Source organism: Rhipicephalus sanguineus, chromosome 9 (genome assembly GCF_013339695.2).
Source record: "Rhipicephalus sanguineus isolate Rsan-2018 chromosome 9, BIME_Rsan_1.4, whole genome shotgun sequence".
Classification (NCBI taxonomy): domain Eukaryota; kingdom Metazoa; phylum Arthropoda; class Arachnida; order Ixodida; family Ixodidae; genus Rhipicephalus; species Rhipicephalus sanguineus.
In genome coordinates, this window is record NC_051184.2 from 68,307,978 (window position 1) to 68,323,726 (window position 15,749).

The 15,749-nt window shown below is 45.0% G+C and overlaps 1 protein-coding gene across 1 annotated transcript in view; it reads left to right on the forward strand.

Annotated features, from left to right (window-relative positions):
• Window positions 1-15,749, forward strand: part of LOC119405289 (ubiquitin carboxyl-terminal hydrolase 24-like) — a 156,659-nt gene that overhangs the window by 127,429 nt on the left and 13,481 nt on the right. The window contains exons 44-51 of the mRNA XM_049419464.1: window positions 3-106; window positions 2,224-2,334; window positions 4,777-4,870; window positions 5,820-5,939; window positions 6,935-7,030; window positions 9,257-9,368; window positions 10,806-10,906; window positions 14,129-14,242. Coding sequence (XP_049275421.1) covers window positions 3-106; window positions 2,224-2,334; window positions 4,777-4,870; window positions 5,820-5,939; window positions 6,935-7,030; window positions 9,257-9,368; window positions 10,806-10,906; window positions 14,129-14,242 — 852 coding nt within the window. The remainder of the gene's footprint in view (window positions 1-2; window positions 107-2,223; window positions 2,335-4,776; window positions 4,871-5,819; window positions 5,940-6,934; window positions 7,031-9,256; window positions 9,369-10,805; window positions 10,907-14,128; window positions 14,243-15,749) is intronic.

The window sequence follows — 15,749 nt, forward strand, 5'->3', positions numbered from 1 at the left end:
AGGACAACATGCATCACCCAGACTATGAGCAGCTCATGGTGCAGAGCCTCAACCTGGCGGTGAACTTCTTTCTCAACACCTACCTCAAGTACAAGAAGAAGGACAGGTAGGAAATGAGGCATCGAATGAGCATGTTGCGTAATTAACTTTTCAGTGGAGGGGGCAGCCAGTTCATGAACGTTTCACACTCGCCAATTGTCTTGAAGATTTCCAGGGCTGTGCGTTGACAGCTAGCAAATATACTCAAGCGCGACGTTCAAAAGGCTCAAGGGAAAGTATTAAACTTAGAGCAGAGCAACATTTGACTAGCGTAGCGTGGCTCCAAACATAATGTTTGACGCTTTGTGTGTAAGTGACCACATACACATTACAGATAGATTATTGCATATTTTTGCTGGAATAGTTATGTTCATCTAATTATCTTTCCCCAACATAAATGTTAAAAATAGCTCAATCTTCTTAAAATGACATGAGCACAGGTGTGAACTACAGTAAAACCTCGTTATAACGAAGTTGAAGGGGGAGTCGTAATTACTTTGTTATAACCATTAGTTCGTTATAGCCAATATTCATTTCTACCGACAATTAGCACACAAGAGAGGATGTACTCACCACCAAATCTCACAGCAGCCCGCCACGCAAACGAAAAACGGCCGTCGCACGGAGAAAAACTAGCAAAAGAAAAAAAAGAAAGAACAGCAAAGAACTGCTACTTTATTCACGCCAAACTCGGCACACCAGCTGGCAGCTCACTTAGCAGAAAAAATGTTCTTAATAGACTTCTGCCTTGTCTTCTTCAGACGGATGATGGCTTTTTCGGCCGCTGCCGCTATGTCGCGTCTGTCCTCGCCATCACCGTGAGCTCCGAAGAAGCGGCACAGCACGTCTGCCGCATCCAGCGCTTGCCCGGACGTCGGAACATCGTGTTCGCCAACTCCGGGCTGTCGTCGACACATTCGTCACTGTCGTCATTCACCACTCCTGTCACCGCGCGCACAATTTCAGCCTCTGTCAGCTCTTCGGTTGTCACCGCGTCAGCACCGGCACTGACGTACTACGTGCAGAAGGTGTCGCAGTCGGGCACAACTCTGGCGTCAAGGAGAGCGTCCCACAACGCACGACGACAGGTCTTGGTCAACGGACTGCGCTTCTGCGCTGACAGCCCTGCCGACGATGTCGTGGCGCTCCTTGAAGCGCTGCAGCCAGCCGTCACTCGCAAAAAAATCGTCGTGCCCCATGATGCACACGAAGTCCCTCGCTTTCCGCTGCAAAAGTGCCCCACTCACCGGAGTGCCGCTTGCTCTCACTTCCAAAAACCACTTGAAGACCGCCTTCTCAACAGCTTCGAAGGCGACGGCTCGCAGCTTCCTTCTGTCGCCTTTGACGCCACGTGCGACAGCACTGGTGACTGCTTCTTTGTTGCTCAATATCGTCGACAGCGTGCTCAACGCTACACCGAAATCTTGGGCCACATTTTCTTCTTGACGCCGGACTCAACTGCTTTCAACATAGCCGCCTTCTGCTCGATTGTAATCGTTTTGCGCTTTCGTTTGCCGTTGCCGTCGTCCATCTCCTGTCTAGTGGCGAGAACCGAGAGAGACGCTGTTCTGATGCACACGCAGCGAACGACAGTCAAATAACAAGGCCCGCGGTCGGTGACGTGCACGGGTGGGTGCACGTGTTTCAGTGGAAAGGGGAGGCAGGCAGACGCGCACCCTCGCGCGTGTCGGCAGGCGGCTCCTCGGGAGCGCGAGTTTTGCATTACCGCATCCTTGATGGGACGTAAACCATCGCGCGCTGTAAGACATTGACTTGCTGGGTACCAAAATGATCAGTAAATGCTCGGTGGGGAAAAAAAAAGGTTCGTTATATCCATTGCGAGGAAATTTTAGCTTCGTTAAAACGAGGTTTTAAATACATGGGCGTCTATGGGAATTTCAAGGGGAATTACGATTGCTTCGTTATATCCATTAGTTCGTTATATCCCGCTTCGTTATAACGAGCTTCTGCTGTATATCCTGGGGTGGATTTGAAACTTGAAAATGAAATGGTTCGTGATAATCAAGACTGCCCTTCGTCGCTTCCTGGTGAGGTCACTGATTGCACTTCATCTGCCAAGCATATTTGGATCGGATGTGTTCGAAGAATCATTTAACGTCACCGTTCATTGTCAAATTTCTTCTTGCTCATGCCAACTTGTCGCCATTTGTTTGCATCCCTCAGCTCGGTGATTGGCGAGTGGGTCAAGTGCATCGAGACCGTCATGTCACTGAGCGAGGCTGCTGCATCGTGGCTCCTCAAGTACATTGCCAATGCTGGCCAAAGTGTAGTCAAGTGAGTATGAGTACTTGTTCTCATCGTATGCATAAGTGTACTGCCTACAGTCTTTACCCATTCCCCGACCAGAAGAGCAACTTGTTCTCTTTTCTCACTCGTTTTTCTTATTTAGAAACACTGCAGCATTATTTGGGGTAATGCAGGAGTGGGATACAAGTACAGCTATAAAAGAGAAGCGGTAGCACAGGATAAAAAAAAAAAAGCCAGCAAAGTAAACTATTGTGAATATGCGACTAGTAAATTTGAGGTTCAAAGCGAATAGTGTAGGCTTGTGCGAGTAGTAAATTTCAGGCTCGAAGCGAATAGTGATGTGGTCGAATAATTTTGAATCGAATTCGAATAGTATATATCACATAGTATGAAGAGAAATGAGTAGAGCTGTGCGAATAGCAAAATTTTGGGTGCGAAGCGAATTCGAATATTGAAGTGTGAGTGCGAATCGAATCGAATATTTTTTGGATATTTCTCGAATGTTTCTAGAATATTTTTCGAATACTTCGAAGCGAAATTGCAGAAAAGAAAGTTACAGAGGATTCCTAAGTATATTCTTATGAGATAGCAACATGAGAGTGTTTCTTTTCGCTAGGTTGATGAAGCACTGGCAGGGTGGTGTTTCATAGTTGTCTTATCAAGAATGAGGCAATGTAGAGGCCGAATTCTATTTCTGTACATGATTTCGTGCAACCAAAGTGTTGCCGACAACACTTTACACGTGATAGGCAAAGATGCCATTTCCTCAGCCTCTCCTCCTCTTTCAACTTCTGTGGAAGGCCAACTGATGTGGCAGACAAGGGTGTGCTCCCTTCAAGTCCGGAGTTCCAAATCTGCCTCGTAGACGTCGATATATAAGAACATCTGAAATTTTGGATGCTAAAAAGCTTCGGCGTCCGATTTTTCAGACTTCCGGCCCAAATTTCAGGTCCAAAACAGCATTAATTGAGCCCCCAACTCTGCCACATCTTTCATCTCCATATTGGAACCAGCGTTTTCTTGAGTTAAGACATTTGCGACCGTAGCGGAGCTTGAAAGGCAGCTTTGCCGCAATACTGGGCTGTGATGAGGTGAAGCATATTGAAAATCTAAGGACCACTTCCAATCGGACGTTGACTGTCTTGGCAAAGTACGACCGTAACAGAGCTTGAAAGGCAGCTTTGCCGCAATACTGGGGTGTGATGAGGTGAAGCATATTGAAAATCTAGAGACGACTTCCAATCGGACGTTGACTGTCTCTTGGCAAAGTATAACCGTAACGGAGCTTGAAAGACAGCTTTGTCGCAATACGAGAGTGTAATGAGGTGAAGCATACTGAAAATCTAAAGGGGTCACTTTCAATCGGACGTTGACTGTATTTGTTTTTGGGAAGTTCGAATAGTTCGAATAGTAAAACTCCAGTGCGAATCGAATCGAATAGCAAACACTATTCGAAAAATATTCGAAATTTCGAATATTCGCACACCCCTAGAAATGAGCATATTTGTCATGACCCAACTAACCTGCACGATATTTTTTTTAAATTGGAACAAGGCATGGTGCAATTGTCATTCTTTTTGGTTGAAAGGTAAGCGGAAGCAACCTTGAATAGTACAGCAGGATTTGACTTGCGGTAGAATGCAAGTGATAACCTCTAAGATACGTTATGTTTTAAAATTTAGTATACTTAGAGCATATAAGCCAGTACAAGGAGCTTTTAAACTTTAAAAATGATGAATCGATGTGAGCGTGATGTGTTCATTTAGCCTTAAGTGGGGCTTCACGGCAGTGCGGATTTTCCGTGGAGAGGTGTATTCACGGGATAGCACTCTTCTGCTGCAGTGAAACCACCTTTACAGGGGGTTTCATGCAGTTTATTTATGTCTATTCGTTCACTTCGAGTACTTCGAAATTTAGAACAATTTAAATTCATTTCGAAGCGAATTCGAACACTGCAATATTCGTTTGAGTAGTCGCACAAGCCTAACCAGCACTGCAGTGCTAGCCACTATTGGCTAATGTTGGCGAGCATTTTCTTTCAAGGTAATCAAACCTCGATATAACGAACTATCACTTCTAACAAAGTAAACGAAGCATATTTTCACCGTTGATACAATGTTAGGAATACACGTAACGAATTTTCAAGTACAACGAAGCCATTTTCATGTCAGGTGAGACTTCATTACAGTGAGGCTTGACGTAATTGAAGGTAATCAGAGGTAATGCTAAGGCACTTCATGTCTGAATTAACTTGTACAGCACAAAACACAACACGCGTGACATAAAAGCACACACGGCCAGTGCTGATAACGAAGTAAATGCTGTCCATGTGTGCTTCTATGTCGTGCATGTTGCACCTTGCGCTGTGCAAGTCAAGGTAGAGATGAATCAAGACCGACTAGCCCAGTTGTCAGTTCTTTTACTTGACGCACCTCCCTCGTGTTTACCGCTAAATTTTCTGCTTGACAGGCTATACCTTCTGGAATGTCTCAACAAGGAAGTCAGGCACACGTTTGCCCAGATCCTGGAGAAGGCGCTGGTCTTCTGCCACAAGCTTGAAGGGGTGAGTGCACTAAATTTTATGGCTGAAACAGTCGGGCAGTTCTTTTATTGCTTCTATGCATTGGCACTTGATTAACGTGTGTGCTTGCCTTTGTGCTTCACTTAAATGTTAGTGGGGCATTATGCTATGCATTCTAGTTTATCTTTATTGTTTCAGCTTTACACATTGTTTTCAGTGGCAAACGTGAGGTTAAAAACTCATTTTTGCGCTCGTTGTGCTCGATGCGCTCGTTGCCTTATGTCCTGTACTTTTTCGTTTGTGTCTGTGTTCACTAAGCGCACTTTTGAAGATGAATTGTTTTCTCACCAATGTTGCTTACCTGTGCATTGCATTGTCATCGAGACATCTTTTTTTTTCTTTTCTTTGTTAAGTCTGTTTGTTTCTGTAGCTTTTTCTGCTGTTAGTGTGTACTATCAGTATCCTATGTGCAACACTGCCACTTAGTAATTCTTGTCCTCTCAACTTAACAAGAGGACTAGCAGAACTTGGGCCAGCCAGCATTCTCATTGGTTACTTTTCTGATTCTGTTGTGAATCGCTGGGCTTTTCATGCGTTCTTTTCCCCTTCTAGAAAATTGCATCACATTGGTGCCGCAGTTTGTGTGCATTTTACAAGTTACATAGAAGTTAACAGCAATGTGTAATTTTGCTGCACATGGCCTTCTCTGTAATATATATTTTTGAACTCTGTTCCGGTCATGCATTTAATAGGAGGTCGGCCATCAATCTCTAAACCCAAGACCCCCTTTATTCTTACCCTGCAACATTCTTATATGTGTGTACTTGTTAATGATAAAAGTCAACTGATTGATTGACACATAAACGTGCAGTGTCGTGTCGACCTGGTCGTGGTTTGTATACCTTGTACAATGCTTATATGTTTGTACTTGTTAATGATAAACGGCGATAGAATGATTGATTGATTGATTGATCGACACACAAACGCACAGAGTCGTCTCGACCTGGATGTGGTGGGTGCCTGCCTGATCAACCTCCTGGACCAGGATGTTGCCGACAACTGCTGGCACTCGTCGCAGTACTTCGGCCTCCTCAGCAACTACGCACAGCTGGTGGGTAGACGGCATTCTTATCGTTCTTAGTTCAAGGATACTACCGGCCAGTTGCACGAGCATGTATCAAAAAAGCAGTAATTTGTGAGTCAGTATAGAAGAGAAAATCAAGGTCAAAGTTTCATTCTTAAATTTCGCGCCGAAATCGCCACTCATGACATCACGGATTTGAAAATGTATTTGTTGTATTTTGGCGACGTTGGCTCAGCAAAATTACCCCAAGCTTGATATGTTAAATCTATGGTCCCCTCAGAAGACAATGTACTTCATTTTTACTGATTAGAAACTATGTGGGACCTAGTAGAGATGCCATCAAAATCTATGACGTCACAACGTTTGGTGCAAGAATTTCAAGATGGCATCACCACTTTCATTTTCTTGTAGCATATTTTCTCGCTTGCCATGCGCGTTCTTGGGCAACTGTGGTGATTTTGGAATTGTGAAAGATTAATTCAGTGATATGAGAAAAATGTTTTTCTCTTTAGTGTCCCTTTAACAAACCACAGGTAGTCAGGGAAATGCCCTCTACGGCATGCCTCATAATGGTATTCTGGCTTTTGGCACATAAAACCTCGAAATGTACGTTTTTTTTTTAACCTGTGATCAAGTGGGAAGCTTTCCATGGGTGAATCCTGCCAAGGCGACCAGGAGCACATATTGAATCCGTGCACACCAACGTCTTGAAGCCTTCTCTGATAACCTAGCTATTCGTGCTGCCAGGTATAGCCAGCATAGGAGCTTGCGCACCATCTCTTAATGTAGCAGCTGCATGACTAGCTCACATGCTTAGATGTGGTCGGGGTGTGGCCTTCGAGATAACATAGTTGTGGGACAGCCAGTAGTAGAAAAATTAGATAAGTGCAGTGGCGAGCCATTGCTTGCATGGGTGGGAATCATCAGGGAAGACGAGCATGTACTATGACAGTTAAGCGCCTCACAGGATCGACCCAGAATAGCGCCATCCTTCCCTTAGCAGGTTTTGATATTTTTCGCAGGGTTCGAAAGCGTGCCAGCATCTTTTCAATCTGGGTGCCTTTGAGAAGCTGATGGCCTTTCTTCTGGGACCTCTTAGTGCCAACATGGACTCAGAGGTATGTTTGTAAACTGCTTTCTTTCTTTCTAACAAGAAGCGAGCTCTCACAGTGGGCTGTCTGTTTCTCTCAACAAGTCTAAAAAATTGCTCTTAGGCTACAGGAGACTGCGTAAAGGAATACACTCAAACCCCGATATAACGAACACGGATACAGTCGCCGACCGATAAATCGGACACCGATAATTCGGACATGCTCGGTAATTCGGACAGTCGCGCGGCACCGCCGATGATCCCATAGAAGTAATGTGTAAAGACGACCGATATTTCGGACAGCTGCGAGATCTACATTCGATAATCCGGACCCTGTCCGAGACTGTCGCGCACGCCGAATCGCCAGCCATTATCTCCTCCGGCACCCGTACCATACAAAGTATGGCCTCAGAGATCAAAACGAAAGCTAATTGGAGATCTATGAGGCTCTATTTCGATCGCTACTTTATGCCTCAGATTTGGGATTGGAAATGCTGATCTTGGAGGCACTGGTCAACTGTGGGAAATCGTATCGACATCGCGAACATCCTACATTCCGGCTCCTGTATCCCCGCACTGCGCTGCTATCGCCGCCATTCTGTCGAATGTGTCTGCGGTAAAGCGTTTTGCGCGCGCGTTCATTTTTATCTTGAGACTTGCTTTATTTTACGCTCTGCTGTCTCAAAAGATCTGAGTTAAATGGCGCCAATGGTGCCCTCACAGCCAGCGCCGAAGGCCGCTCTGACGACAACGAAACGCGGCAGATACAGTCAACTGCCAATTTTTCGGACGCCCTATTTTCCGGACATGCTCGAAAATTCGGACGCTTTCGCTGCACCGTCACCAGCCCCATAGACGTCAATGGTCAAGAACGTTGGAAATTTCGGACGCTAAAACTCTTTGGCGTCCGATTTTCCGGACTTTCTGCCCAAATTGCAGGTCCGAAAGGCAATAATTGAAGCCCCCACCTCTGCCGCGTCTATCTCGTAGGTTCGAACCAGCGCTTTCGCGAGTCGGCCTGTTTGCGACAGTAGCAGAGTCCGAAAGTCAGCTTTGTCGCGATGCCGAAGTGTTATGGAGTGAAGCGGACCGGAAATTCAAAGGGGCCGCTATCACGGCGCCGTGCGGCGATGTCTTTACGGATAAGCAGTGGAAATGCACGGAGGCGTGATGGCGGCAGGTGGCAAACGCGGCAGTATGGCTCAATCGCTGACGAGCCTTACGATAAGCATCTTCAGTCAACTGCTCGATAGTGCATGTGGCCTGGGGCAGTTGCATGCGTAGTGCACGCATTTAATAGGCGAGAACCCAAACGCGCCGCGCCGCCATTCATGCTGCCTCTTTGTGCGACCACTAAGTGCGCGGCACAGACGCGTTGCCTTCACGAACGAAACCAGCTCGTCATCGTACAGCGATCACATCACACTGGCAGAGATACAGGCGGACTTGGTTGCACGTAAGCGGAAATGCGGGCAGCAACGCATTGACAACTTTTTTCGGCCACCGGGACCTTGAAGTGTCAATAAAAGTATTTTTTTCTGGCGCATTCGTTTTTTCGGACATTCGATAATTCGGACTTATTTACGTTCCCCGTGGAGTCCGAATTATCGGTCGTCGACTGTATAACGAATTATCAGTTATAAAGAAGTAAATGAAGAATAGTCTTGTCATAGATACACTGTTACAAATAAACGTTTATAATGCATTTTCGGATAGAACGAACTTATTTTCGTGGCAGATGTGACTTTGTTATAAGGAGGTTTGAGTGTAGCACAATTTTTGCTTTGTCTCCAAGAAGTATAGCCCTTATACCTCTTGTAATCATTGCTTATTTCATCTATCAACATTGTCTCACTTGAAGACAATCTCATTTTTGGTCTCGTATTTATAGGCACTAGATTTTTATTTATTTTTTTATTTGTAGCAGGCACATTCATTTCAAAGTGAAATAAGAGACAACATGCATCTTACAAAATTATCCATCCAGAATGTCCCAGCTACATCTCCACTGTATGTCTGTGGTTGAATGAACTGAATATATTTTGCTTGATTACCATGTCTTTCATTGTGTCACTGAATTGTTATGAATTGAATTTATTCAGTAGCTTGCCAATTTCTCAATCAGTTAATTTATTTGGCCTTCCCTCTGACACTGCTGCATGCTCCAGAGGGTTAGTGTTTTAACGAAGCGGCAGTGGAGGTCCTGGGCCCAGCTGCTGCATCTTCAGAAAATGACGCCGTCGTTTCCACGCAGGACTCCTTCACTCGGCGCTGGAGCCACACCCAAATCCACGAGTTTGGCTACCTGCACAGCACATTGATCCACCTGATTCTTGCCTGCGACCTGAGCTGCCTTCACACTTGTGGTACATGGCGATTTCACTATGCTTCAGCATTCAACCTGGCTGTCATGTCAAGAGCCTTGCTTTTTCTTTAAAGGGGTGGTGCCACCAAATTTGTGGCTTGCGCGTTCTTTGCTGTAAGCGTTTCCTATAGCTCCACGAAGCATGATGCACGCACCAAGATTCATGTATTCTCGCTAAATAATTTGATATCGCCTTTTGATGTGGACAACTTTCGGTTTTGGTTTCTGGGCGCCGAGGTTGGGCAGTGACGTAGAAGTGTAGGAGGCGTAGTCACGTGACCACACAAGGCTGTGACGCACTTAGCCAGGAAGTTATCCAAACTCGGCGAGTGATGTAGCAACCGATGCTTTGCCGGTACTGTAGTGAACCAGAATATATTCTAGTTCACTACAGCTGGTATGTACGTTGCGGAAGTGGCGGAGGTCCGGAGGTCACTTGCTGTGTCGGCGGCTGGTGTCCCAACGAGGAAGGCAGGCGAAGAAGACCGGCTTGACGAACGCGGCCGGCGGGGACGCCGTCCAGCCCCGAACACGCGGGTTGGCGCGAAGCGCCGAAGGAAAGAAGTACGTCCGCTCACAACGAGTACTGCTCACACACTCCTTTTATTTACAAGTGCGCCGGTAGAATAACGACACCAGAGCGGCGCCCCCTGGCATCTTACAAGGCATTTTCGAAACTGAAACTCCAACACAACACAACATCACTCACGTTAATACAGCAGATTTGGTGTGACGTCGCTACAACTTTCGTTGCCCATCCTGCAGATCTACGTCAGTGTTGGCGCGCTAGCGATGGGTTTCGATCGGGAGAATGGGCATTCAGGTACACTTTGGAAGTGAATTAAAATATATTCTAAACGTTTGCTGTGTCCGACCCTTCGTGTGGAATGTCCTTACATACAGAGGAAACCCACAACAGGCTTGTTATAACATCGAAATTTGATGGCACCACCCCTTTAAGTTTATATGTTAAGTCATACAAGCTTTATAACTAAATAAGCAGGGATCCAGAGTGTTCCTTGTTATATGGGTCACTTTGTTATAAAGGTTGCATCCCATTAGATTGAGCTGTGCACGGCCAGGTGGCTGCCAACAGAACCCTTTGTTAGATTGCAGTGTTCTCTAAGGCGGTCATTTACACGCCGGCCAGTTCGGCCGATGTAGCAACGACCACATTAGAGGGGGATATTATAGAATGCATTACGGCAGCATTTAGCAAACCTTTTGGCTTTCTTTTTCTATCACATGCTTGCAAAAAGGTCAACAGAGAAGACACGGGGCATGATGCGTGTGATAAAAAATGCTCAAAAAAGTTTGTTGAATGCTGCCAGACCATGTTTTCCCCTTCGTTGTTCGCGTAATTTCGTGCAGGTTGTGTGACTGGACTACTTTAAAGACATTGTTTATGACGTAGTCCAACTATGTGCACCTATTTCAGAGCCTTCAGAAGAATACCCTCAGCCATCTGACCTCCTTCCAATGCCAGAGGCGGTATGCAAAGCACTGTCTGGACCAGGGGCATGCCGGTACCTGCGAGAGGTGCGTATTATTGTAACTGCACAATTGAGTGTTTTAGCGAGTAACGCTAATACCGTGCGGAACTACGGTATGGTATTAACGTACCGCTCCTCCTTTCTCGCTCCCTGTTTGTTAGCCACTCCCATTTCCAGTGACAATGCGTCCCCCGAACAGCAGGTTCCTCATTGACAGTGCATTGGCTGACACGCAACAATGAGGTGTGACAACCCCATAGTAATTTTTGAAAGAAGCAGGTTTGGCATACTTTCACTGGAATTAGGAGTGGCAAAAGCACAACGAGCGAAAAAAGAGGACCGGTACGGTAATACCGTATTTCTGTACGGTATTACCGTAACTCGCTAAAAAAGACACTAATATGTGGAGCTGTGCTCTTGGCTAGTGACTTCTAGGCGACTCTTTTAGCAATGATCCATACCAGGTTTACGCCAACTTACTGTTTTGGTCAGTTAGTATTTTTTTTCTCACTTTTCTCGTTTTGAGTTCTGAATGTTATGTGCCAGATCATGCAGTTCTGTTCTTTGACATGGCATACTCAAAAAAGCTGAAATTAAACTGTAATCAAGTCGTAAATAAAAACCAATAATTTAGTCACTTTGTGGAGCTCTCTACCTAAAGATGATGATAGTGCGAGGCGCATTAGCTTAACACAAATTTCAAGGTGCTAGTTTCCAGGCATAGTTCCTAAATTGTGCAACGGAAGAAGTTGGTGTTTGAGTTAAATTTAAATTTTCTTGCACTATTGGAACGGCACTTGTTTAATGAGTGAATGGAATAACAGGGCATTTTTCATCAAGTTTCGGGTCACCCATATTAGAAGCACTTCACTCCTGTGAAGTGTTGGTGTGGAAAATGCAAAAAAGTGTTATTCAGGATCGTGTCAATGAGGTTCCACTGTATCTTGAATCTTTTATATGTTTATGGCATTCTCCTGTTATTTTTTATTGACTCAATCAAACTCGGTTTTACTAAAGAGGCCTATGGGCTGGAAAACAGGTTCGTATTTATACCGTATTTTCTTGTGTGTAACCCACACACTCAAACACACACACAGAATTTCTAAAAACGATCCCCACGTATTTCCGAGAGGCTGGCTTTTTTGCATAACTCTGAAGCGCTGCCGCGAAGCCAGCTTTGCAGCCCAGAATTGGCGTTTCTCATTTTTACATTAGTTCGCATTTTTATAAAAAAATTGTGTGCATGTTGTATGCGAGAAGGTATAATAGCTTCATAAGTACACCAAAACCCACCTATGAGAAACTTTTATAACGCATTCATGTTATACAGTTGTGTCAATTTGTAATAGGTAAAAAAATCCAGGCCAGAGTCTATTTATTGAGAATAAAGCTGTTTGTAGCAGGCAGTAATTTTTGTGTTAGGCTTTAGCTATTCTTTAGTGTCACTACGACTGGCATTTTCGATGCTATTGGAAGTATAGGTCGCAAGAACGGTAACTTTCCTGCATGCCAAGTTTTAATCCCGGTCTAGTTCACTGTAAACGAGTTCTTTTTTCTGCGAATATTGTTCAGGGTGCTTTGAATAACAGAGAGCTGACCTAGTTGGTTGGTATTCATTTAAAAAGACGGGGCATGCAAACACAGACACAAGAGAGAGAAGTCGAGACACCGCAAATGCCGACTAACAACTGAAAAAAGTGCACAGCGGTGGAAAAGAGCCTTCTATGAATACGCAGTTTTGTACAGGCACAGGAATGAAGAAACACGTCTAATTGTTGAGGCCTGGCATATCGATAATAGTGGTCGCGCATACGTGAGCCAACCGTCGATTAATTTGCATAAAGAAGAAATCAAGTGCCTGAACAGTTATCTCCCACGTAGACGCCACCACACATGCTAGATTGATGGTATCGCCTCTTGCTTAGGCATGCACAGATATGTTTTTGCGTCTACCTTCCTTTACCGCTGCTGTGTGCCTGTTCACTTGTTAGTCGGCGTTTGTGGTGTCTTGACTTCTCTTGTGTCCGTGTTTGCACAACCTGTCTCTTTGACGTGCGGGTGCTTTGTGTGTTGAATAAAGATAGTGATTTGCCTTGTCCGGGTTAGTTATGCCTGGGATTTCTTATAGCGTCGTTCTCTTTACAAACAGCACTTTTAACTAGAGCTGTGCGAATAGCAGAATTCTGGGTGCAAAGCGAATTCATATATTGAAGTGTGAGTGCGAATCGAATCGAATATTTTTCGAATATTTCTTGAATATTTCTAGAATATTTTTCGAATACTTCGAAGTGAAAGTGCAGAAAAAAAAGTTAGAGAGGATTCCTATGCATATTCTTATAAGATAGCAACATGAAAGTGTTTCTTTTCGCGAGGTTGATGAAGCGCTGGCGAGGTGGTGTTTCATAGTTGTCTTATCAAGAATGAGGCAATGTAGAGGCCGAATTCTATTTCTTTACATGATTTCGTGCAACCAAAGTGTTGCCGACAACACTTTACACGTGATAGGCAAAGATGCCATTTCCTGAGCTTCTCCTCTTTCAACTTCTGTGGAAGCCCAACTGATGTGGCGGACAAGGGTGTGCTCCCTTCAAGTCCGGAGTTCCAAATCTGCCTCGTAGACGTCGATATATAAGAACATCTGAAATTTTGGATGCTAAAAAGCTTCGGCTTCCGATTTTTCGGACTTCCTGCCCAAATTTCAAGTCCAAAACAGCATTAATTGAGCCCCCACCTCTGCCACATCTTTCATCTCCATGTTTGAACCAGCGTTTTCTCGAGTTAGTACATTTACGACCGTAGCAGAGCTTGAAAGGCAGCTTTGCCGCAATACCGGGTTGTGATGAGGTGAAGCATATTGAAAATCTAGGGACCACTTTTAATCGGACTTTGACTGTGTCTTGATAGAGTTCGACCGTAACAGAGCTTAAAAGGCATCTTTGCCGCAATACCGGGGTGTGATGAGGTGAAGCATAACGAAAATCTAGGGACCACTTCCAATCGGACGTTGACTGTGTCTTGGCAAAGTTCGACCGTAATGGAGCTTGAAAGGCAGTTTTGCCGCAATACGAGAGTGTAATGAGGTGAAGCATATTGCAAATTTGAAGGGATCACTTTCAATCGGACGTTGGGTGTATTTGTCTTTGGGAAGTTCAAATAGTAAAATTCCAGTGCGAATCAAATCGAATAGCAAAGACTATTTGAAAATTATTCGAAATTTCGAATATTCGCACACCCCTACTTTTAACACTGTGTAACCTTTGTGTTGCAGGTTGTGTCAGCCTGCCGGGAGACTACAGGCTTCATGGACACCCTTGTGCAACTGGTTGTGCAATGCAGCTTCTGCAACGAGCCTTTCTCCAGCCTTGTGATTCGGCTCATTATGGTGAGCAACGAATTGCATGGCAATGGTATCTGTGTGTAGGGGATGGAGAGGGAAGGCACTGGGGGGATCTCAAAGCATCGCCATGTCTCTTCGTTGGTGAATGATCAATAGCTTTTTAACGTCAAAGTGTTTCTTGGCTAAGTCGGTGAGAGCATACACCCAGCTGGCATGCACAGAAGCCTCGTCCGGAAAGCATGTGACCTCTCACACCAGAAGTAATGCTGGCGCCAACATCTGCAGCGGTGCAAAACTCATCAGAAGGGGGAGTCCCGACTCAAAGGAGAGAAGGAAAATGCACATCAATGGATGGCACACTATGTACGCCTGCCAACGTCTGCAACATGTGGCCGCCCATGTAGCATCTACAAAGGGAGAGCACCCTTGTACGCCGCATCAGTTGGCCTTCAAAACAACTTGGCAACACCACTTTGCAGCACTCCCTCCATAACAGCAACCTAGCCTGAAAAAAATGTTTTCACATTCTCATATCATAAAAAAAATGCTTAGGGATCCTCTCCAACTTTTTAAAGTCAGTGTATATGCATGCAACCTTTGGGGTTTTTCTTTTCTTTTTTTTCTTATTTTTCTGATGATACGTCAAGTGTCCCAGGCAAGGAGACTTGCATGAGGGACGGGCCATTATTTAGTGGTAATGATTCGATGGCAAAACTCACAGTTATGTGGATCGGAGTGGAGTACTGCAGCATTTTGAAGAAGTGTAGTTCCCGTACCTTGCAGTCTTCACAAAAAAGGGAGGACGGGGCCAGCAATTTGTGCTGGTGGGTTGTAAACAGCTTCCAAAAGTTTAGGAGCTCATGCCAATTGATGTAGCGATGTGTCAATTTCAATGATCCTGCAATTATACGAAGCAAGAGTCTTCGAAAAAGACATGCACTTTGCCATGTGAGTTCATGGTTTCCCGCCTCTCAATTTATTCAGCCGCAAAAAACACCAGAAATAAAGGAAAAGTAGTATGGGTCGGAGCACAAGACGTAACTAATGCGACAGATGTACATCTCTTTTTCATGCGGTAACGGGGGTGGCATCCCAGTGCCTGTCTTCTTTGTTTGGGAAGCACCTAGGAAATATGTGAAGCCTTTCTTATACACAAGAAATAAGGCATTTCTTATCGACAAGCTTATCCCACTTAAGGGGGTCCGAGATCATTTTTTGAGCATGGTCAGAAAACGCTGCCAATCGGTAGTCGAGGCTCCTGAGAACACACGAGCCAAACATTATAGTACAGCATGTGGTCTAGAATACACAATTAATTTTCAGTCGGCTAGGAATGGCTTCCTCATCTCTCGACATGTAATGCCATAAACCCAAATGACCGTGCCATAAACCCGAAGTCCTCGGACATTGGCTCATTTGAGCATCATGAGCTGCATAGTTACTGTGGCCGTCACGGGATGCCGCCACGTGCCCGCACGCACGCATGTTATCACATTGGCAGTAAGTTGCGCGCCCGAAGGAGAAAAAAACAAAAGACAATACTCAAGGTCAT